The following is a 25,940-nucleotide window of genomic DNA, read 5'->3' on the forward strand; positions in this document are numbered from 1 at the left end:
TCGTGGAAACAGAGGGCAGAACATGAGACTAGAGGACCATCCGGTAGGACAAGGGTGCCACTGTTGGAAAAGTGTTTGAAAACCACTACTCTACATCACTCTAAGTTATTTTTTAGGAAGAGCTACATAATAACTCATGCTTATGGCAGGTGTTTTACTATTAGAGAGTGATTGCTCCTTTTGAATTCTAAGAACAAATGGAGGAAAAGAACTGGGTTGTGCTCTTTGCCTTAGTTATGAAGATTCTCAGAATATATATTCATTCCCATCTCTTATAATCCAGTTTGGGATATATATATATTCATACACATATAGAAATATAACTACATGCATATATAGATAGAGTATACATATATTTTCATATATATACAGCCAGGATCTTAAAGTATTTTATTTCTACATGTGTGTCTGACATGAAAAAGCCTCTGTTTTGACATTATAACCGATGGTAACTAATTGTATTATAGCCAAACACATCTTTGGAATCATTCTTTGCTTTCAAGTTTAGGGTTCAGGGATTACATTATTTGATCAGCAAGGCTAGTTCTACTCAGAGAAACAGGTAGCATTAAATTGTGAATTTCTGCCACAGACCAAATTTCAACTATGTTGATCCCTCTACCACAACCACATTCATGTTCCACTAATTGTAGCATTTTTGTAAACAATAGATCACATTACAAATCCAGAATATTCCTATTCCAGTTCATTACAATGGGTGGTTAGATTAATATTATCCAGCTCTATCATGGGAGGGAAACCACACTGAGGAAAAATGCGGAAGGAAACCCGACAAACTTCCGGACTGTTACCACTGTGTCCTTACCTATGACTGTGGATGAGTGCATTCAAAGCCAGGCCATCAGACCAGCTGGTGGTGAAGTTAAGGACGTTAACTTGTGGATAATTACGAGTTGACTGTCGGACCCAGCTCAGGAGAATCTTTTCACTGTTGGTTTGTTGCAATCCAGCCATGATATTTTTCATTACATTTTTTACCTGCAAGTGGAAAGACATTTGCTTAAGATATATTCCTTAAGAACAAAGTCACGAGAACGTCAATGTCCTCATCTTCACTGATACACAGTGGGAACGCCAGTGTCAAGTGGTCATGAGAAATGATTGATGGAATTCATGCCAACTGGTCAGGCATCTATTCTGGTGGGTGACTGTGCCGTGCCAGTTATGAAACCTGTTCAAAGGTACTTCCGGACCCTGTGGTATCAGGCTTTTTAGAATGGCTTATCTTCTAACTTTCAATGCATATGCAAGAAAAAGATTACATACGGAGCATGAGACTTATTAGCCAAGGACTTAGTATTTTGGTGGCTTTATAAGAGGAATGGGCTCATTGCTTTTCTTTTTTGTTTTCTTTTTAAAATTTTCTTTTTTGCTTTGTTTGGGTCACACCCAGCAATGCACAGGGGTTACTCCTGGATTTGCACTCAGAAATTACTCCTGGCAGTACTCAGGGAACCATATGGGATGCTGAGAATCTAACCCGGGTCGGCCACATGCAAGGCAAACACCCTACCCGCTGTGCTCCAGCCCTGGGCTTATTGCTTTTCTTAAAAGTTTCAGATGAAATGCTGCCTTTACAGGCTATAATGTCATAAGGATTAAAGCAACTTCAACCCCAGTTTCATCCAGGCAAAGCTGGTTCCCCAGCAAAACCCCAGCAATGCCCTGGGGATCCTGAGAGGTAGGAAAGCAGTAGGGCCCTAGGCCTGTCCCCTGCCCACTGCACTCTCTCCCAGTACCCCCCTCCAAAATTTTTATTAAATAGTAAATACAAACAGGAAACAGAAAAGAAGTTACTCTCAAGCAGAGAAGCTCAGGGAGTGAAACAGAAAGGGAAGGAAGGAAAACACTTTTTATTGCATATCCCTGGTCGCTGAAAATTAAGTTTTTAAATCCCATTAACTGAACAATCCACGTAACCTTATAGATCTCCATTTCCTTAACTACATACATATACAAGATTGCAATAAGCATCCAAGGACAATACATAGATAGAAACCCCAACATTTATACTATCACTTAAACGTTTGTTTACTGACCAAAGCGAAAAGCAAAGTTCTGGCCAATTAAAGACCAAACGGAAATTTAAAAAGCAACAACACTACCCACCCCCAAAATAAAAATAAAACCCGGAAGTATTTCTCCTGGAACACAAAGGATGCGCGGCTTCCTTTTATATTAGTTGATTTTCCTATATATTTATACTCCCTGCGGCTTTGGCCGCCTTCACTTGCCTTCCAGAAAGCTGCTGCATGTCCAACTTTCCTTCTTTCACACACTAAGCCTAGTTTTCCCCCCGAGTTTGAGCAGGTCGTGACCAAGCACTGGGAGCCCGGGAGGTTTCAGGAGCACTTTCTTTCCTTCCACAGGGTTCCTCTGAAGTTACAGACCCATGGTGCCCCTCCCAGCTTCCAACCAGTCCCCTCCAAAGTCTTTTCCTCTTCTCCCTTCTCAGAATCCCCTCTGCCACCTTCTCCTCCAAAGCACCGACAATTAACTATGTGCCCCCAGGCCAGAAGCTCCCCACTTGCTCAGAACAATTCCATCCACTTGGAAACCGCATCCACCACCCACACTACCAGATTCAGGGCATCCGCGGGGCTTCCATTTCCAAAGCCAGAGCTGACTCCAGCTAGCTTCAGGGTCAGGGACCCTGAGTCCCTGCTCATGCAAAAGCAGGGGTCACTCGTGTGACTTGAATATGCAAAACCAGGTGAGGAGGCAGCGTGACCTTCTGGCCCAGGGAGGGTGCTCTGAGACCTGCGCGCGGGGGTCGCATGCCCCACAGCCATGCCGACCACCACCCGGACTCCTACCTCGGTGTGTCCCGCGAGAGCCACTGTCTAGACAGCAGGTGGAAGTCATCAGGAAGATGGGCACCCCTTGGACAACCTTGCCAAGCTGGCTGGCCCCCACGTCCGGGTGGGCAAGGATCTCCTTGAAAAGCTGCCCCAAAAAAACAAGTCTGGGTCTCCTGCACCCAGCCAGGACCCCTCTGTCTTGCTCTTTAGCTAATTCAGAGCCTCCAGCTGCAGCCACTGGCAACTTTTAAATCGCCCCGGGACACTCTCCGAAACAATGGTCCAAATGGAAACAATTAGGTTTGTTAAACAACAACAAAAACAAAAAAGCTTTTTGTAAGGGGCAAAAAAGAATAATTACTCAGCTATTTATTTAACACAATTCAGACCCTTGGTTTACTCTTAAAAGACGTATGCAAGAAAAATATGATTAGTTTTGACCACCAAGGGCACGCCTTTGGGGAAATATAAGATCCATATACTACCAACATTTGATCAGATAATAAATATTTATCATGCATTATAAACGTGACATTTTATTTTGCGTCTTTTCCTTGTAGGACTTCACAAATGCCTGGGGGGGGTGGAAACTATGTATTTTTACATCGCCAATGCTATAGTCATCTTTTCATAAGACTCGATGTAAATTTTAGGATATGTCATGAAGTCAAACTTTAAAATACTCGAAACAGATTTTAGATGACCTTTCGCCAATGGGGTATTGATGTGAAGATGTGAAATCATTGCATCTGTTTGTGGCCATCCTTCCACAGCAAAAACTATTGTCTACAGGCTGGATTAATCCTGTTCTTTCTTAATTTCCTCCTAATCTGCGCTCCATGACTAAATAGGTCAAATGCTTATGTAAGAAAAGTCATTTTTCTCATCATATTCTAAACTTATAAAGAGCACAACCTCCATTAGTAGCAATTGCAGAATGTGTGTTTTGTGTTCTGTACAGAAGCAGACTTGGAATTAGCAGATACTTGCTCCGGTGGTAGTAATGGATTTGCCCCCATCAGATAACCCTCCCCTGATGAATGGGAATCATTTGTGAAGTGCTTGGCCAGACTGCCCTCTATGTGAGTAATGTTAGAAGACAAGCAGTATTTAATGCAAAACTCCTTTAGCATCATTATGTCACTAATTCAGCTTATCGGCCTCATTGGTATTGCTTCTACTTGGGTACAAAGTGTTGCTAAGAAAAAAATAATAATAAAGGACAATTGAGATGATCACTTGTTTTCCTACATAGAAGAGTTACCAAGAAATTTTTATTAGATCAACCTTCAGGGAGACACTGAAATGAACCTAATTTGGGTTTTTATCTGCAAAAATCCCCCACCCTTAGCGCTGATTATTCTCAAGACAGAACAAATGGATTCAAATGCCTGTGCAAAAATTGGAACATACAAGATTTTTTATTTTTTTTAATGCAGGGGCTTTAAAGATAACTGGAAATCCCTCAGCATATGTCTGTCATGCGTGAGGTCTTGAGTTGGATCCTCTGCACCATATAGCCCACGGGCATCTGGGTGTCATCCTGGAGACAACATCACTTCTGGGCCCAGGCAAGGTTGCTTCTTGGAGACAAAGAATAAACCATCTGATCTGCACAGACAGGCCAAGTATGGGAGTAGCCCTAGGCCCTGAGAACTGTTTGGGAAGACAGATTCCCCACCCCTGTGCTCACAAAAGTATTTAATAAATGTCTGAGAAATGATTTCAAAAAGTGGCCAAGAGTTCGTTGGAGATAGGACTGCCATGATTCTCCTCCAATGAAGATCTCTTGTATTTGCAGTCCTGAAAGTCTTCAGCTGTTACTACCCTCAGGGATACTTAAATTGCAGAATTTGGTCACTTAAGGTCACACCCTTTCTAGGGAAGCTGCCATCTAGTGGCTGCTGAAGGGAAATGATAAAAAGACTCGACCATTTCAGCACCATGCAGGACAACCCAAGCGCCATTTGGGGGTTGGAGAGACAGTACAGCCGGTAGGGCTCACAACTGATGCAGGCTTAATTTCTGGCATCCCATGTGATCCCCCAAACCATCTTTTTCTGGTATGGTCCCTAAACAAGATAAAAAAAAATACATAGAAGTCTCTGAGGCTCTATGCTCTGCAGGGCTTCAATAAAGCTTTTGGTAGTGGTGTATATTCTACTTCTCTCTTATTACCCTGGCCGTTCACAGCTATTGGTCCCAAAGGCACCCTCCCAACTTTGTCAATGCTTTCGGCCACAACCCTCATGCTCAGGGCTTAGTCCTGGCTCTATACTCAGAGGTCACTCATGGATATGTTGAGGAGACCCATGACATATGACAAGTGCAAGTGCCTTACATTCTGCATTATGTCTCTTCCCTAAGACAATATCTTGCCTACTAAATGGAAGACTGATTTACCAGAATCCATCCTGTGAGTAAAAAAGGACTTAAAGCATGAGGGGTCGGAAGAGTTTTCCAGAAAACAAGGCCTGGAGGAAGACCTGAGGAAAAACTGTGTAGTGCACCAGGCTCTCTGTTGGCAGGAGTTTATTGGACTCACAGCAGAGACATATATCAAAACTCATCCTGGAGTTGCAAATTTGCTCTGTTAGCCAGTGAAGGCACAGACCTGATTTTTAGTAGGCCTGCACTTTTAGCAGGATGTACTACTTTAACTCGTACTAGTTACCAGCTGAACCCCCTACAATGGATGGCTCATGCTTTGATAAAGGAGGAAAATTCCAAACACAGGCTGTCAACGTCACCATTTTTTCAAACCTACTAACTCCTAGAATAAGCATTATATTTCCAGATGACAATTTCTCTGAAAACCAGAAAACAGTAATGGGATAGAGTGTCCACATCCCTGCATTTTTACATGTTCAAAGAGAAGTTTTCCACATCACTGAAAACCTAATATGCCGCACTGTCACAAGAGTTCACATAATATCATATCAATTTCATACGTTTTGTTTGCTTTGGGACCACACCACCACTGGGTTTATACCTAGCTCTGTGATGAGGGATCACTCCTGGCGGGGCTGGGAATTCCTTATGTAGAAGTGCCGGAGATCTTATGGTATACCGGTCAGCTGGGTTAAGGTAAATAACTTACTTCCTCAATTCCATTGTTTTTGGAACACCCACAAGATGCTCAGTGCTTACTCCTGGCTTTGTGCTCAAGGATAACTTCTGCCAAGGCTCAAGGGATGATATGGGCTACAAGAGATCAACCCAAGACAGCCACATGCAAAGCAAGTGCCCTGCCTGTGGTATTTTTATTCCAGTCCTCAATTCCATTCTAAATCTGATAGATGTGGAAAGTACACTAAGCTGGCTCCGAGTGTGTTTTAATTTTTTTTGAGATCCAAAGGTTTTGTTAATGAATGAGAGTGCAAATATGCACTCTTAGTGAACTATGAATGGAAATCCATTATGATGAAGAATACTGAGCAGGTAGATCTTTTCAACTATGCCTGTAGCACTGTAGCACTGCCGTCCAGTTGCTCATCCATTTGCTCGAGCGGGCACCAGAAACGTCTCCATTGTGAGACTTGTTGTTACTGTTTTTGGCATATCAAATATGCCACAGATAGCTTGCCAGGCTCTGCCATGCTGCCAGGCTCTGCTGTGCTTTGACTATGTCTAGTAGTTTTAAACCCTGTTTAGTGGAATAGGAAAATGTGTTAGAAGAGATGTAAAATTAAGGGCAGGGAGGTTGGGAAGAGTTTTTATCCCTGCAATTCAAATGCTCAGGATATTCAAGACCTGAATAGAGGTCTATCAGAGAAGGAAAGCATACAAAAGCATTCTTTTTAGTGTTCGTGGGGATGATTATTTCCCTACATACTTTTTTTTTAAACGACCAAGCTCCCGAACTCATAACAACTTCAGACATGGCATTTTTAAAAATAGCTGATGGTGAGTCCAGATGGCATTGGAAAGGGTTTTGAGATGACAAAGAGTGAGGTCATATAATAGATAGCACTGTAGCACTGTCGTCCCGTTTTTCATCGATTCGCTCGAGCGGGCACCAGTAATGTCTCCATTGTGAGAATTGTTGTTAACTATTTTTGGCATATCGAATACACCACAGGTAGCTTGCCAGGCTCTGCTGTGCGGGTGGGATACTCTCGGTAGCTTGCCGGGCTCTCAGAGAGGGACAAAGGAATTGAACTCGGGTCGGCCATATGCACGGCATATGCCCTTCTGTCCTATAATCCTATAACAGACAATGATAATTAAAATAAACTTGTGCGCCCAGCCCTACCCCAGTACTTGCAGCCTAAGTACACTTGCTGGCTTTGTCAAAATTATTATCTGTTTTTGCAACACAAATTGCTTTCTGAAAGCTATGTTTCTTCCATGAATTATGTTTTTCCTGGTCATAAGATAAGTATAGCAGGCTCTTTCAAGTGTTTGTATTGGCTTCCTCTTCAAACCTGTGTTCTCCCTTGAACACATATCTCACTTTCTTGTCTCTTCTTTGCTTGTTTGTTTCTACTCTGGAGAAGCCCATGTTGTCTCTGGAATATATGTTTGTCCCTTTTGCTCCTCTCAGGTCTTTCTAAATAAGTTTCAATTAAAACTAGCTAGCTTCACAAAAAATTATCAATTATACAAAATTCTATTTAAATCTATTCAATTCTATGATTTAAAAAAGGTCTGAGATTCATGGAAATGAGTCAAACTTCTGAAATTTTTGCTTTGCATGGGGGTAGCCCTAAGTTTGATCCTCACATTGTATACCCCGCCCCCAACACAGAGCTAGGACTAACCTCTGAGCACCACCATATAAAGGGCAGAAACAAAACAAAAATAAAATAAAGAGGGAGAAAGAAAGAAAGAAAAAGAGAGAAAGAAAGAAAGAAAGAAAGAAAGAAAGAAAGAAAGAAAGAAAGAAAGAAAGAAAGAAAGAAAGAAAGAAAGAAAGAGAGAAAGAGAAGGAGAAAGAGAGGATGGAAGGAAGGAAGGAAGGAAGGAAGGAAGGAAGGAAGGAAGGAAGGAAGGAAGGAAGGAAGGAAGGAAGGAAGGGAGGGAGGGAGGGAGGAAGGAAGGAAGAGGAAGAAGGAAAGAAAGAAAGAAAGAAAGAAAGAAAGAAAGAAAGAAAGAAAGAAAGAAAGAAGAAAGAAAGAAAGAAAGAAAGAAAGAAAGAAAGAAAGAAAGAAAGAAAGAAAGAAAGAAAGAAAGAAAGAAAGAAAGAAAGAAAGAGAAAGAGAGAGAAAGAGAGGGAGAAAGATAGGAAGGAAGGAAGGAAGGAAGGAAGGAAGGAAGGAAGGAAGGAAGAGGAAGGAAGGAAGGAAGGAAGGAAGGAAGGGAGGAAGGGAGGAGGGAGGGAGGAAGGAAGGGAGGGAGGGAGGGAGGAAGGAAGGAAGGAAAGAAGGAAGGGAGGGAGGGAGGGAGGGAGAGAGGGAAGTTGGTTTGATTATTTGTGGTTTATTTCATTTTTGCTATGTTTTAATTATATTTTAATGAACATTTAATGAAAAATCACTTGTATCACTTGTCATCCCGTTGTTCGTCGATTTGTTCGATCAGGTGCCAGTAATGTCTCTATTCGTTCCTGTTGCGTGCTAGTGTAGCCCAGTGGTGTCTGCTCACTCCAGGGACATTAATAGCCTCAAATCATTCATTCAGGGTCTTGACAAAGAAGTCTGACTATCTCGTAGGTGGGTGGCCTCATGGTCTTTTGATAGCTTGTGGAATCCAGTCGGTAATAGCTCTAGTCCAGAGGTCGTCTCTAAATCACATTATGTGTCTGGCCCATCTTATTTTCAATGCCTTGGCAAATGAGACAGTGTTCCTGATTCTTGATTGTCAACAGAGGTCAGAACTCTGGATTCCTTCTCTCATTTGAGTGAAACGTGATATTTCAAGCATAGCTCTTTCCATTCTTCTTTGGGATACACAAATAGCGTTCTCATCCTGTTTTTGTAGGGCCCAGGTCTCTAAGGCATATGTTAGTGCAGGAAGAATGGTGCAGTCAAAAAGATCTGCCCGGAGCCGGAGGTTCTTTGTCCTCTTATCCACTTCTTCGATGCTCTTGAGGGCGTTGCACGCTGCTCTCTTCCTCCTGCACAGTTCAGGTGCCAGATCGTTCATAATGTTGAGTTCTCGACCTAGGTACACATAACTGCTGCATTTGGAGATGTTAATTCTATTGAGGGCAAATGGAACACCAGGAACTAGTCCATTTCTCATGAACATTGTCTTCGTGAGATTCAGCTGCAGTCTGACCTTTCCACACTCATGGTCAAAGTCGGCCAGCATTTGTGCCGCTTGGCTGATATTTGGTGTTATGAGAACAATGTCATCAGCAAAGCGGAGGTAGTGTAGTTACCAACCGTCTATCTTCACTTCCATTCCTTCCCATTCTAGACATTGCATGAAATTCTCGAGGATGGCACTGAAGAGTTTTGGTGAAATTGTGTCACCCTGCTGAACCCCTCTCTTTACATCGATGATCACTTCTTTGTAGAATGGGGAGATCCTGGTGGTGAATCCATAATATACCTCACAGAGGATCCTGATGTACTGAGTTTAAATGCCCTGTTCGTCTAGGGCTTTGATGACCACTTCAATCTCAACAGAATCAAAGGCCTTCTTTAAATCAATGAACGTTAGACAGAGTGACATCGTAAACTCTCGCAAAACCTCAATGAGCTTTGTCACCATGTGGATATGGTCAATCGTGCTGAATCCTTTTCAGAACCCAGCTTGCTCGCATGGTTGTTCTTCATCTAGTGTTCTGCCAATCCCATTCAGGATAACTCAAGTGAATAACTTGTAGACGACAGACAATAGGCAGATTGGGCAATAGATGCCGATGTTGTGGATGTCTCCCTTCTTGTACAACAGGACAGTCCTGGTTTTCCATTGGGGCGGAACCTTGCATTCAGACAAGTAGCATGTAAAGAGCCAAGCCAGTGTATTGGTGAGTACTGGTGGCAGATTCTTCAGGTGTTCGAGTCTGACCTTGTCTGGACCAGGTACTGTACACATCTTTACCGAAAAAATGGCATGTCGCATTTCAGAAGGGAGAATGCTGGAAACGACATATCCTTCCTGTGCAATTTGGTATTTGGGCAGGTGGACATGGCTGTCAGAGATCCGAATAGAGGTCGTGCATAACCTTTTCCATTGTCCTTCTGGAAGATATGATAGATCCATCAGGACGTCGGAGGGCAGTCATCTTGGTCTTACAGTTCGCGAAGGACAGACGGGTGTTGCGAATACTTTTCCTGGCTTCTGCCACATCAGCCAACACTGCTGCTCTTCTCTCTTGAGGTCTTCCTTTATTGCTTCTCTGCACAGCTTTGTGACCTCGGACGTTAGCTTGTGATTGCCTAAGGCTTGTGCCAGACCACTTTGGCGAATGAGCTCGAGAGTTTCCAAAGACAGGCGACTTTTTGTGGATTTCTTTCTCTCTGAACTCCGCACACAGTCATGGAGGTGCTGAACCAGTCAATTGTATTCCTCTTCGTTTGTCAACGATGGCATCTTCCCATATTGCTGCAGTAGTGCCAAAGAGTTTCCGGTAGGTGATCATTCTAGGAGTTCTCTTCTTAAACTTTGCAGTCCTTTCTCCCAAATCTGTAAAGTAGAATTTTGCATGAAGGAGATGGTGAACTTATCCCATTCGGAATTTCGGGACAACAGTGGCATCGGTCAGGCAAAACTGTCAATTGAATATTATGTGGTCAATTTTGTTGTGCAACTGTCCACTGGGAGATTCCCATGTCCAGGGTTTAGATTTGGCCTTCTGTAACTTCGAGTTTCCATGGATGGTCTTGGTCAACATGATGAACTTAGACAGTCTCTTACCCTGTTTGTTCCATTCTAGGCCATGGGTCCCTATGTGGAGTTCTTCAAGTGACCTTCTAGGTTTTATCTTGGTGTTAAAATCACCGACAATGACCTTGTAGAAGGTGTGGTCTTCTTTATAGAACTTCTCTAGCTGGATGTAGAACTTCTCGATTTCTTCTTTGTCATAGTTGGATGTTAGTGCATAGACAATGAAGATAGAAACTGCAGGCAACAGGCAACGAGCCACATCTATTCAAATGTAAGCATCCGATTCGTGTTGTTAGGCATTTGAACGAATCAATGCTCATGGCTAAGTTCGTGGTCATAAGGACACCGACACCACCAACACCTCTGGTGTCGCATGTTCTGAGGAACAATTCTTCTCCAGAGTAGAAAATGGCGTGATGTGTTCGATACCTTCTCGTCTCAGCCAATCCAATGACATCATACTTGATCTTCTGTGCTTGCACCATCAGGTCCTCCATGGATGCTTTCGATGCCAGCGTACGCACTTTAAAAGTGCAAACAGTCTTTTTCTCCTTCATTTTGGCAGCCTAGTTAGGCCCTGAGATTTTATCAGCCTCTCCTTGTTCATCTTTCTTAACGCTGCCATATTGGGGGCTCTTCCAGGTTCAGGGGAATGAGGCCCATTATTGTTAATGGTTTTGGCATATCAAATACGCCACCAGTAGCTCTCCAGGCTCTGCCGTTTGGGCAGAATACTCTCAGAAAATATTAGATCGCTATTTACAACTATTATAAACTGTTTGTGGAAACTTGAGAAGTTCTAAGCAACTGAAGTAAGCCTGTTAGGTTGGGGACCTTTGTTTCCTTGTTGGTTGTAGAGTTTGGCATCAAACTCTAAGCTTTCTTGAGCTTTGTTGATACTCTGTTGATCTATCCTAGGCTGGGAGAAACTATGGTTTCTTGTCTCTTCCAATCTTACTGTGAAATTGATTTGAGCCTGTTCAGTGAGTTTCATTTTTTTTACTTGGAGAACAATATGACTATGACTGCGTATTTATATGTCTGGTTCACATGCTAGTATGTATATGTGTGGTCCACATGCTCTCTGACAGAACAAGACCAACTATAACTCAGGTTAAAAGTGAACCCTATAAAATTAACTACTATTGCAATAGAAATGAGACTTGAAGAATACATTCTGTGCAAGAACCCAGAAACCAAAGAACACATATTGTTTGATTCTGTTGATATAAAAGCAGAGATGCAGAGACAGAAAACGGATTGTTTGCTCAGGATTGGGAGAGTTAGAAGTGACTATAAATGGACATGAGAATTATGTTTAAGGAAGTATAAATGTGCTAATATTAGATTGTTGTGATGGTTGCATAACTTTGCAAATATCTTAAGATTTTTGACAGACTAGGCCAGTAGTGAGGGAAATTTTCCAGCTTCATAACAGTTGTGAAGTACTCAACTATTTTTTAACAAGTCTAGTATAATTTGAAGTTTACAGGTAGAACTGGAAAAGTTATGCTCTATAAGTTACATCTTTATAAATATATTTTAGTAAAATGTATTGTTACTAAAAAAGAGAAGACTATTCAATTAACCCTCCAAATTATTAAAACATGCGTGAAAATTCTAATCAAATGTATTCGCATGCTACATCTCTAAAGTCAATGGTATTTTAAGAGTGATTTATGGATTTTTACATGTAATCTTGACAAATATAAAAGTTAACTTTTTAATTTTTGAGTCAGACCCATTACTGCTCAGGACTTACTCCTAGTTCTTTTGCTCAGGGATCACTCCTGGTGAGGTTATATGGGATGCCAGTGTATCAAACTGGGTTGGCTATATGCAATGCAAGTCCCACCCACTGTACTATCGCTCCAGTCCACAAGCTATCGTTTTTTGACACTGATAAATTATGATCCGTAAATGGACAGTGATACACCTAGTTTCACTAACATGACAAATGAGGGAGTTGAAATTTAAGTTCATATAAAGTTAATCCAAAAAGTGTACATATTATTTTCACTAAATGACCTTTCATCTTTTCTCAGAGCTCCTATGAACATAAGCAGAGTTGAGACCTTATACTGAGGTGGCTTAGGAAAAATTACAATTTCCAAAGAAATTTATGAAATGACTATTTGTAAAGCACACATACTTGCAGAGATTATCAAAGTTCACAGATCCTTTTATAATATTGGTTTAAATTGATATTAACCAAGAATAACAAAAACTAAGGTAATGGTTGACAGTAAAAATACCTTTGATTTTATAAATAAGGTAATTTCACATGAATGAGTTAATAGATGATACATCTTTGTGGATAATATTTTAATGAACCTATTGGACTGTCTTTTCTTTTTTCATTATACCCCATAGAATAAAATTTATAAAATATTCCTGAAAATGTGCTAGAACTTGTTTTATGTTTTATTATTCACCAGTCTTTCACATCACATATGGCATTACCTGTGCCAACTTGGATGTCAGCACAGTAAAAATGTGCCTTGTATAGTTAGACATATACATGTTCGTTTTGTAGGTCAAGGGTAAAAATGAAAGGAAGGATCAGCAACACATCAGACAACTAGAAAATACTCATCAGGATCTTACCTGCCAGTGGAGGATTATATTCCAAATCAAACCAAGAGTCAGTTTATGATTTCCATCTACTATGTCAGTGCTTCCAATATTCACTAAATCAACCTGTGAAAGATAAAGGGGAAACATTTGAAGGAAAGAGATAAATACCTGTTCGGAAAGAAAACAAAATATGAAAGTAATTGCATTTTGATATTTTCAGAAACGAAGCAGCTTTACAGCTTTTAACAATCTAAAAATGAAACAAAATGCATTCATAAATGTACTTTTTGTAACAAACAAGTGTCCCCAAATGCATTTAGAAAGATAGAGGAATTTAATGTACTTAGAGTACATAAATAGATTACTATAGATTAAAGAGGCCAGAGTATTTCCAAGCATAATGTATAATAATGATAGCTCATAAAGGATGCCTAAAATTAAGACCTACTACCTAATACATAATTGAAACTCAAAAAGGAAAAAAAGATATTTCATCAGTTCTTTTATCTTGTGCAGAGGAATTCTATTATAATTAGGACTGAATGCATTGGACTAAAATGCCCTTGCTTTCAAAGCACATATAACTAATAAACAATAGGACTAATAGCTAGTTTTCTTGTATCTATTCAGGACTGGGTTTGGGAATCAAAATCTGCAGGGTTTCATTTTCAAAGGAAAATACCTTCCCTGTCCTTCATGTTCTTTTAACACTTTTAGTGGAGTCAGGTGAAACACAAACATCAGGCAAAAAAGCACATGGAAATATGTTCAACATTATTAGTCATTAGGGAAATGCAAATTATAATCACAATGAGATAACACGATACATTTATCATAATGGCTGAAATTTAAAAATAGTGACAACATTAAATGATGAGAAGGCTATGCAGAAGATGGAGCCTCACATATAACTGGCAGAAATGTAAAAGTACAGGTGTAAATTAAAAAAGTTTGGTTGTTCCTTACAAAAGAACTGAAAATGTGTGTACACACATTTCAACAATTAGGATCTTGGGTACTGATCCCAAAGAAATGAAAATGTATGTTTAAGAAAATCCTAAAGTGTTTAAGTGTTTGCACCAGCCTCATTTGCAACATTCCCAAACCAGGAACAACCCAGATGCCCTTCAAGAGGTCAACTACAATTACTCATTTTGGTTAAATATTTTATTCCAAAGATTCTAAACTATTACTGGATGAAATTTTACTTCAATCTATCTTTTATACTTGTTTTGTCATACAGTGAGGTTCTCTTTTAAAATAATTGATCCTCAAAAATTGTTTAAAAAATTATAACAGGGGAGTGGGAAAAAATGATGATCTTCAGCAATGGATGATTTGATTTCAGTGTCATGACAATTAAGTTTCAGAAATAAGGAAGTTTTCCACTCTTGTGCTCTAGTTATATCAGTGCCTATAAGCCAATGTACTTGTTGAATTAGTAACTAAGCAAGACGGGGAATGTAGATTTATTATCTTATGGATAAAAGTCTCAGTTTAAGAGGATGAAAGTTCTGGAAAGCCTGTATGCTTAAAATGACTTAGTTGTTAAATTTTATATTACATATTTTATCACATCAAAAAGACAACACTGGAAAACACATACAAACTCACAGAAGCACAGACAATGGCTATAGCAATACGCATGCATGTCACTGTCACTGTCATCCCATTGCTCATTGATTTGCTTGAGCGGGCACCAGTAATGTCTTTATTATGAGACTTGTTGTTACTGTTTTTGGCATATCGAATACACCATGGGTAGCTTGCCAGGCTCTGCCGTTCAAGCGAGATACTCTCGGTAGCTTGCTGGGCTCTCTGAGAGGGGCGGAGGAATTGAACCCAGGTCAGCTGCGTGCAAGGCGAACGCCCTACCCGCTTCCCTATCGCTCCATCCCAGGCATGCATGTATTCCAAGAAAAGTTATTTATAATCACTGGGGAAAAATTAGCTAAAACATAGTGTATCTTGAAATTTTTGTGGAAAAAACCCACTGTAGCAGGGCAAGCAATAGATAGAAGCTAGTCAGTGTTGTTTGAATTTGAGAAGAGGGAATATACAGCCTACAAGAAAGTGGCAGATCCAGAAACACTATTAACAATAGCCCAGATAACTGAAGTGTGGGGGTCGACGGCGGGGGACGGGGGGGGGCGAGGTGAAAGCTATTACCTGATTTGGAATAAGAAGTGCTGTTCTCAGGGATAATATGGCATATAATGAAGTTGTTAAACAATCTGGAACAGAACTATGGAAACTTTAAAATGCAAATAATGCAAGGAACTGAGTAATGGAAAGGGGTAAGACATTATCATTATGAAGTGAAGAGGGAACAGTTCCAGAAAAGTTGAACAAATCTGGGTTAATGCTAACAGACACTGAAATTAGGTAGGAAGGATCCTATGCCTCACCAGCTAATACAAGGAAGTTTACTTTTTTAGTCAGAGACAATAAACATTTTTCTTATTCTGAACTCTTAAGAAATAGAAATTTTAGAATAACTTACTACACCTCTAATTACAACTTTATGATTTATACAATAAGTATATTATGGGTTATTTTGTTAACCTTCCAAAACAATGAAAGAATAGTGTTGTATTTTAGTCTTATGGAGATAGTTTGTAGACAGTTATAATAATACTATTAAATTTATGCAAATTTCTATTGATTTGCAATAAATTTTCTTTTTATTGCCTATCATATGCAATGGGCCAGGGGGCCACCTCTGTTAAGTTTGTGGTCCTTGCTCTATGGTGTACTGAGTAGATAGCATGGTTTACTAAGATATTTTACACATATATTGTTATAAAATGTGTCTCAGAGGGTCTTGTCTCACTATAATCAATTTTTTTCTAAAGGTACACATTAGTTTAAGCTGTGTTGTCAGAAGTATTTTATTATCCTTTAGTTGAGGTGTAAGTAACAAACATTACCATTTTTGAGTGGTGAACTATTTGTTTTTTTTACTATTTTTATTTACGTATATGCATATACAACATATGTATCATATCATTTCTGTAATTTTTAAGAATAGTTTACATCATTATACCTATGGTCAAACAAGCATATTATTTGAAGCAAATACATAAGTGAGATCTTACACATGGTTCACATTTTTGAGCAAATATTTTTTGGGTTATTATACTAACTTTTGTCATTATTATTTAGCTTGGGTAAAATGAATACAATCATGTTAACATTTATGCTTTTGATGTATAAAGTTACTGTAACTAACCACCACCAAGTATCCAAGACCCTCCCTCTCCCCTCTTTCCTCTTGGGTTTTTGTTGAATACACTCAGCTTTATGGAGGACTTACTCCTGGTTTTGTGCTCAGGGTTGGCTCCTGGTCGTTCTCAGGGAACTATATGGGATTCAGGGGATCAAACCATGGTTGATTCCTTATTAGGGAAGTGCCCTAAATGCTGTACTCTCTCTCCAGCTGCAGCAATTAGGGTTCTGGTTTTGTTTTTGACTTTGGGCTACAGCTGGCAGTGGTCAGGGTCTACTCCTAGCTCTGTGCTCTGGAGTTCCTCCTGGAGGTACTCAGGTATACAGGGCTGAACGTCAAACCTGGGTCTCCTCCATGCAAATGCATGCTCTCAGCTTATTGGACACACTCTCTCTCCTCTCTCCTCTCTCCTCCCCCTTTCTCTCCCTCCCTCTCTCTCTCCACCCCCAGAAATAAATTTGAGGATGTTGGTCATTTCCATCAGTGCGAAGGGGCTATTCCTGGCTCTGTGCTCATGAGTGAAAATCCTCTATGGTGTTGGGGGTCTATCATATGCAGTGCTGAGGATTGAACTGTTTTCTTTTTTTTAGTTTTATTTATTTTTATTTTTTTAATTATTTATTTTTAATTAGTGAATCAACGTGAGGGTACAGTTACAGTTTTATACATTTTTGTGCTCGTGTTTTCCCCATACAAAGTTCAAGAACCCATCCCTTCACCAGTACCCATTCCCTACCACCAGTAAACCTAGCATCTCTCCCACCCTCCCCAGTCCCATCTCCCCCCACCCCACACTGCCACTATGGCAGGGTATTCCCTTTTGATCTCTCTCTCTGATTAGGTGTTGTGGTTTGCAATAAAGGTGTTCAGTGGCCATTGTGTTCAGTCTCTAGTCTATATTCAGCACGCATCACCCTTCCCCTGCATGACCTCCAACCACATTTTACTTGGTGTTCCCTTCTCTGAGTTGCCCAGAATGAGAGACCAGCCTCCAAGCCATGGGGACAACCTCCTGGTACTTATTTCTACTAATCTTGGGTGTTAGTCTTATAGTCTATTATTCTATGCTCCACAGATGAGTGCAATCTTTTTTTTTTTAATTTATTTATTTTTAATTAGAGAATCACCGTGAGGGTACAGTTACAGATTTATACACTTTTGTGCTTATACTTCCCTCATACAAAGTTTGGAACCCATCCCTTCACAAGTGCCCATTCTCCACCACCCGTAAACCCAGTGTCCCTCCCACCCTCCCCAATCCCATCTCCCCCCCACCCCACCCTGCCACTGTGGCAAGGCATTCCCTTCTGTTTTCTCTCTCTAATTAGCTGTTGTGGTTTGCAATAAAGGTGTTGAGTGGCCGCTGTGCTCAGTCTCTAGCCCTCATTCAGCCCGCAACTCCCTTCCCCCACATGGCCTTCGACTACAATGTAGTTGGTGATCGCTTCTCTGAGTTGACCTTTCCCCGGAACGTGAGGCCAGCCTCGAAGCCATGGAGTCAACCTCCTGGTACTTATTTCTACAGTTCTTGGGAGTGCAATCTTTTTATGTCTGTCTCTCTCTTTCTGACTCATTTCACTTAGCATGATACTTTCCATGCTGATCCACTTATATGCAAACGTCATGACCTCATTTTTTTCTAACAGCTGCGTAGTATTCCATTGTATAGATGTACCCGAGTTTCTTCAACCAGTCATCTGTTCTAGGGCACTCGGGTTTTTTCCAGATTCTGGCTATTGTAAACAGTGCTGCGGTGAACATATAAGTGCAGATGTCATTTCGACTATACTTTTTGGCTTTTCTGGGATATATTCCCAGCAGTGGTATTGCTGGGTCAAATGGGATTTCAACCTCTAATTTTTTGAGAATCGTCCATATTGTTTTCCAAAAGGGCTGAACTAGCCGACATTCCCACCAGCAGTGTAGGAGGGTCCCTTTCTCCCCACATCCTCTCCAACAGTGGTTGCTTTTGTTCTTTTGGATGTGTGCTAGCCTCTGTGGGATGCAGATCAAAACAACCATGGGATTGAACTGCTTTCATCCCTGTGAGAGCAAAGGTCCTTCCCCCCTCTTTCACGCCCCAGCAATTAAATTTAGAAATAGCAATGTATATAATAAGTAGGCTCTTTCATTATCAGCAATAGTTTTTTTTTATTTCATTTTATCTGATCAATTACAAGATACTACATTATTAGTTTAATCCGTTGCCCTGATTCTCATTGCATTTGGAATACCATTTGTGATTGACAATTACAATTTCATCTATAAATTGTCTGCTAATATGCCTTGCTCATTTTTCATCAGGCAGTTTTCTTTCACGCCTCTCTTTGAAAAGGTCTGTGCAAGTAACAGCTAATATTTATGTAGTACTTACCATGTTGGAGTTATGGTTGCAATCAGTGCCAGAAACTTCAACACAATAGAACCTTTGTATTTGTATTCAAAAGTTATATTGTCATATATACTTATTTAATTTCATGTTGGCACTAAGGTTATCCTGAATGCCACTAAAGGAAATGCAGAATTTTATTTTTATGTGCTCAGGGATACCTCAATATATAGGAGTTATTAATACTTTAAGAGTTAGATTAAATGAACATATAAAAATTCTGGTATAGTTTAAGTTGTCACTGTCTTCCCACTGCTCATCAATTTGTTCGAGTGGGCATCAGTAATGTCTCTCATTGTGAGACTTATTGGTACTGTTTTTGGCATATCCAATATGCCACGGGTAGCTTGCCAGGCTCTGCCATGAGGGCATGATACTCTTGGTAACTTGCTGGGCTCTCTGAGAGGGGCAGAGCGATCAAACACAGAAAGGCAAACGCCCTACCACTGTGCTATCGCTCCACTGTTGCATTCACAAAAAATAATTATTTTTAAATAAATTAGTTTCAGTTTTATTTATTTTCCTTCAATTTAAACAATTTACATCGTACTAGAAAATCAACATTGTCCTGGATTTTTTAAAATGAATTCTTATGGTATTGCTTATAGTATTTTCTGATAATTTTGTATCTGTGGTTATTTGTCCCTTCTTCTCACTGACTTTTCCCTTTTTTCATTATTACACACTTTTATTAAGATAAGAATAGATTTTTATACTTCATTGATCTATTTATTTTAAGAATCAGCTTTTGAAGCTATTCAATCTACTGATTTTAGTATTCAATTTTTTAATTTTTTGTAATTATTGTTTTAAACTTTTACATAAAATATACACATAAGTATTCATTCTATCTTAAAATTGACTAATGGCTATATACTGTTTTTCTGAACAGACCTTTCTTGCTAACCCCCTCTTTAAACTCATATAACTATGAACTTACATAACTGTGAGTTCTTAAACATTTCACAAAGAAGGATACTGGTTATAAGAGTCACTGTCAGTATACACAAGGGCCAGGAATATTGTCCCATAGTTGGAAGCCTGTCTCATGAGCTGGGGGAGAAGGCAACTGGAATAGAGAAGGGATCACTAAGACAATGAATGATGGAAAATGTGTGCTGAAAGTAGATAAAGGACCAAATATGATAACCTCTCAGGATCTGTATTGCAAAACATAATGCCTAAAAGTAAAGAGAGACTATGGGGAAAATTGTCTGCCATGGAGGCAGGGGGAGGGTTGGAAAGTGGAGGCATACTGGGAACATTGGTGGCGGAGAATGTGCACTGGTGGAGGTATGGGTGTTTGATCATTCTAACAGAAGAACCCAGGCATGCAGGACCTGTAACTGAGATCTCCAAGCCTGCTCGGATAGGGCCTGGGCCTCCTCCACCCAGATCCTTAGTTTTCCAGTAGCTTGGCAGTCACACCCACAAACTTTCCCTGGTGCCATGCAATCTCATCAACATCCAAGATCCAGAGACTATAATACAAAGCTCCCAGAAGAGAGCGACACAATTTTTTCCTGGAGTGCACAGCTGCATTCATGGCCATGCAACCTCTTTATTTTTATTTTTTATTTTTTACATTTTTCTCTCACAGCAGAGCCTGGCAGGCTACCTGTGATGTATTTGATATGCCAAAAACAGTAACAGCAGTTATTATTCCTGGAGTAAGCAGATGCCATTGGGCTACACTAGCACATGACCGAGACAAATGAAGATGTTACTGTCGCCCGCTTGAGCAAATCAATGAACAATGGGATGACAGTAATACAATAATACAGTGATGATTGAAACTCATACATATATGAAAGCTTGTAGCTGTATCTTACGGTGATATAATAATAATAATAATAATAATAATAATAATAATAATAGTCACCTTAAGCTTCCACAAAGTTCAATTTAGGTTGAATTAGGTTTGGATATTAGAAATCCCTCATTAACTACACCTTGAGAATCCATGAAACACTTCACTACCTCTATCTAAATCAGAGGTTCCCAAACTTAATTGGCCTACCACCCCATTTTCAAAAAAATAATCAATAGTGCCCCTCTGTAAATGTATCCTCTTTAAGCGAGCAACCAGAAAAGGCTCCATAATTGCAATCAAGCCTACTGACATTCTCCTAGATGATTTCAGAGTCCCTAGAGGAAGCCAGTATTATGCATTTGGGAAATGTCAATTAGTAAATACTGGACACCATGATATAGACAAGAAATATTATTCATTTTGGTCATGTTTTATCTCTTCTTCAGTCTATCAAAGACTATAATAATTAATAGCAATTAATCTCTCTTAAGAATCGAGAAGAGAATATTATATCATGTCTAAAGAATTCAGTCTTCACATCACTTTTGAATGCCTCATGTCAACAGTCTAACAAATTTTCACTCAAAATTGTCACATGCCTAGTGTTGATATAAAACCATATATATTGCTATGTAGCTATGTGATAGATTTTAGAAAATCACTATTAGCTACTCTTAAATAATCTATTGCACTCTATACAATGGATTTTATTATAATTTTCATATATATATCTCTAGTATGTTCTCTGAATGTTTTATCTTTTTCATATATATACATATATATATATATATAAATCCTTTGATCTTTCACAGATTCCCAATCTAGTTTCTAAATAACTGTGAAAAGGGAAAAAACTAAATTATGCTAAAATCTGTGTCACTGAATAATTATATGTCTATCTAGTAAACAAAACAAAAAACATTTATATAACATGCGTACTAATATACGGGCAGACGTTTGTGTGTGAGAGAGTGTTATAACAAGCACTAGATATGAGGAAATTCAATATTGAGGTCATTGAGGATGCCCAAAGTTCTGTTTTTCTGTTTCGCAAGATGAAAGCATCTGATACCAAATGAATAGGTGTGAAAATTGATATTGTGTGTGAAAATTAAATAGCATGCATTGAATTTTTCCAGAAATAAGATCACTTACACATGAAGATTGGCTTTAGGAGTCCCTGCAAATAAGCCTAAGACTTTACTTATAAACTACCACAAAAGACACTGTCTCAGAGTTTTGAGTACTGTCTATCAAAGAGGTTTTATTCAATTATCATTTTAGAGCATAGAAATTTCTTACCATTTGACTCAACATAATACAATCTTATTGTAGTTCCCACGGAATATTTGATTGTGACTCTTAGTAAAATGTTTAGGTCAGGATGATTTTTATGACTCTTATGTCAAATATTAGGGGAAACATTTTCTTGGGGCAAAATAAGCCCTTAAGAAAACTAAGGAATTGGCCTTAGGAAGAGAATAATGTATTCCCCATTTTGTACGTGTGAGAACAGAAATTGAACCAAAACTATTTCCTGTGCCCACATCAGTTCTTAGACTAAAATGCCTGATTTTGGATGAAATACCTATCTAGCAATTCCAAAGTGGATATAGACACATTTCAAAGAGCACTGTTTATTACTTGGTATTCTCCATCCTAACTAAGTGTGCCAGGACTGGACTATGAGGAACGATTCTCTTTTACTGCGTATTCAAGAGAGCCTTGTTTTATCTGGGTTTTGTTTTCTACCGGGTTCCTTCAGGGCATGGATGCAATCTAAAGTTGTCAATATTATTTTCTACTCCTTAAATTTAGTGGTCCCCTGGTAGTTACAGTGAAAAGATTTATATATGATATATTGATATATTTAAGATTTAAGAATACTTAAGGAAACTGTAAGATTTAAAGCAAACCTGAAATGTGGTGGTTTAATGAAAAGAGATTACGGACCTGGACAAGTTTATGTGGTTTTTAATTACCTTTACTGAAAGAAGAATTGCTGAACGAGTTCATCAAATATAGAACGGTACACACTGACTTAAGAATGAGGAAGATTTGACATAAAAATCATTGTGATCACCAGTTCCAATAAGGAAAATGAAAATTCCTTGAGCAGAGCAGAAGGGAGTGAGAGAAAAAAGGTCAATGAAAAAAAAGGAATGATAGTGCCATGATATCCCTGCATTTAATACAGAGGAATAAAATGCTTAACATACTTTTCATGCTTTTTCAATTTTTGGTGGGAGCAAGGAGACAATTTTTTTTCTATTTTAGTTTGTAAATCTCTTAATAATTTGCAATTCTAATTGGGATATTGAATAGATTATATCTTTTTGAATAGGGGACCCATCATCTTTCAAATACATAACATCTACTGTAGCACTGTCGTCCTATTGTTCATTGATATCCTCGAGTGGGCACCAGTAACGTCTCCATTGTGAGACTTTTTGTTACTGTTTTTGGCAAATCAAATATGCCATGAGGAGCTTGCCAGGCGAGATACTCTCGGTGCCGGGTTTACCGAGAGTGATGGAGGAAACGAACCTGGGTCGGCCGCGTGCAAGGCAAATGCCTTACCTGCTGTGCTATCGCTCCAGTATCTACTACATCTACTACTTGTTGTCTTTTGAGACAAGCACTGAGAAAGTTACTTCTTAGCTGTGGACATTCATGCAAACACAGCACGCTTCAGGCAGCCAGATGAAATTAGTTAAGATTTAGAAGATCCTGGGGCTGGATTGATAGCACAGCAGGTAGGGCATTTGCCTTCCATGTGGCTGACCAGGGTTTGATTTCCAGCATCCCATATGATCCCCTGAGCACCGTCAGGAGTGATTCCTGAGTGCAGAGCCGCAGAGCCAAGGAGTAACCCCTGTATATTGCCGGGTGTGACCCAAAAAGCAAAAAAAGAAAAAAGAAAAAAGAAAAGAGAAGATTCCTCAGATTTGTATCAAAGGACTTAAGTCTTGAAGATCATTTCACATTTCAAGATTTATCCTACGTAGCTACTTTTGTTCCTATTGTTATGCAGAATGCAAACAAAGCACTTTTAAATTAGGGTAAGAGATACAGACAAATAATATTTTGGTATCCATCAGGCTTGGCCTATGAGTTTACTAGATGGAAAATGCTAAAATTAAATCATAGAAAATAATTTCATAGAAGAAAAATTAAGAAAGGAAACATGAAATAGTGTGAAAATTTTGGGTGTATTTGCTTAACCAGAATCTTAAAAAAAAAACTCACAGTGAAGGAAATGTCACGCATTGGAATGCTTTTCATAAAGGTCTCTCCTGATACATACACCTCATGCACTTACGTCTATCTTCTATTTTTTGGTTCTTTCACACTCAACATTTCTTTCTTATAGGTTATTTAAAACTGAAACATTCCTTCCAAGATTCAAGACAAATAGAATTTGCTTTTGCAATCTTTTAGGTGTCTTTTATAAAACATCTGCCACTGCCATTTTGCAGTAGTCAAGCTAAAGAAACTTCTTACTAAGTGAAACTCCCTAAATATTAACAGTCTTTCCAAACATGATGCATTTAAAAAGAGCAACTATTGGACCAAAGAGACAGTACAGGGGTTAAAGCACTTGCCTTGGTTGGGCTGGATTCAATCCCTGAAATCAAAAACATGGTCACCCAAGCACTGACAGAAGTGATCCTTGAGTTCAGTCAGAAATAAACCCAGAGTAACACCAGATGTGGCCCCCAAACGAAAATCACTGTATCACTGTCACTGTCATCCTATTGCTCATCGATTTGCTCTAACGGGCACCAGTAATGTCTCCATTGTGAGACTTGTTGTTACTGTTTTTGGCATATCAAAAATGGGTAGCTGGCCCGGCTCTTTGATATGGGCGGGATACTCTCCATAGCTTGCCTCGCTTTCTGAGAGGGGCGGAGGAATAAAACCCAGGTTGGCCACATGCAAAACGAACGCCCTACCCTCTGCACTATCACTCCAGCCCACCAAATGAAAATAAAGTGAAATAAAATAATAAAAATAAAAGACTTTAAAAATTCAGGAAAAGTAAAAAAAAAAAAAAAGGAAGAGAGATGGAGAGAGAGAAGAGGGCCAGAGGGCTAGTGTGGGGGGGCAGGGCTCGTGCCTTGCATGTGGCTGATTTGAGTTCCATCCCAACCCTGGCATCCCATATGGTCCCCAGAACACTGCCAGGAGTAATTTCTGAGTTCAGAGCCAGCAGTAATAGCCCAGCACTTGAAGGTGTGGCCAAAAAATAAGTTATTTTAAAGGCAGGAAATAAAGGGAAAAAAGAAAAGAAAGACAAAGGGTAAAATACTATTCGTACCTTCAATTATTGTATTTTACAATACAATGCAATCTTTGAAGGAACAAGTAGTAGGGCCTTTGCCTTGCACGTGGTTGACCCGTGATTCCTCCTTCCTTTTCTGAGAGCCCAGCAAGCTACCACAAGCATCCCACCCACATGGCAGAGCCTGGCAAGCTACCCGTGGGGCATTCGATATGTCAAAAACAGTAACAACAAGTCTCATAATGGAGACATTACTAGTACCCACTCGAGCAAATCGATGAACAATGGGACGACAGTGCAGTGCAGTGCTACAGTCATTCATTAAATATTGTTGACCATCCGCCACAAGCCACATATTTAATATTGACAAGTGAGGGTTGAGGGATATGGCCCAAAATTTTATCCTTAATGAAAATGAAAAGTGTTTATCAAGACTAACTCACTAGGGGCTGGAGTGATGGGACAGTGGATAGGGCATTTGCCTTGCGTATAGCCAATGTAGGCTTGATCCCAGGCACCCCATATGCCCCTCCCAAGCACACCTGGAGTAACTCATGATTGCAGAGCCAGGAGTACCTCCTGAGTATCACCAGGTGTGGCCCAACAAACAAGCAAACAAACAAACAAACATCACTGGTGTTGCATAAAACTAGCCATCTGAATGCCAAAGAACGAGGAGGACAGTGGCTAGGGCACTTGCCTTGTGCTAGACTGACCAGGATTTGATTCTCAGCACCTCCTGTGGTCCCTCTAGTGCCACCAGGAGGGATTCCTGAGTGCAGAGGGAGGAGTAACCCCTGAACTCTGCTGGCTGCGGCCAAAACAACAAACAAACAAAAACCAAAAAACTGAAGAAGTGATCCCGGAGCACAGAGCCAGGAGTAAACCATGAACACAGCTGGGCTGTTTTGGGAAGATGTATGTCCCAAATTCCTCTGAAAAAAGATTAATAAGTTAAAATAACATTGTATTTTCATATGATTAGGCTTATAGTCATTTATTCACAAGATAATTCTTTTAATAGAACTGTGATTTTATTTGTCTAT

At 39.7% G+C, this 25,940-nt stretch overlaps 1 protein-coding gene across 1 annotated transcript in view; it reads right to left on the minus strand.

The window, feature by feature from the left end:
- The window catches only part of DMD (dystrophin), a 2,715,231-nt gene that overhangs the window by 1,850,908 nt on the left and 838,383 nt on the right, over positions 1–25,940 (minus strand). The window contains exons 6-7 of the mRNA XM_055122927.1: positions 13,209–13,301; positions 827–999 (exon numbers count right to left, since the gene is read on the minus strand). Coding sequence (XP_054978902.1) covers positions 827–999; positions 13,209–13,301 — 266 coding nt within the window. The remainder of the gene's footprint in view (positions 1–826; positions 1,000–13,208; positions 13,302–25,940) is intronic.

Source organism: Sorex araneus, chromosome X, assembly GCF_027595985.1.
Source record: "Sorex araneus isolate mSorAra2 chromosome X, mSorAra2.pri, whole genome shotgun sequence".
In the NCBI taxonomy this organism is placed as follows: Eukaryota; Metazoa; Chordata; class Mammalia; order Eulipotyphla; family Soricidae; genus Sorex; species Sorex araneus.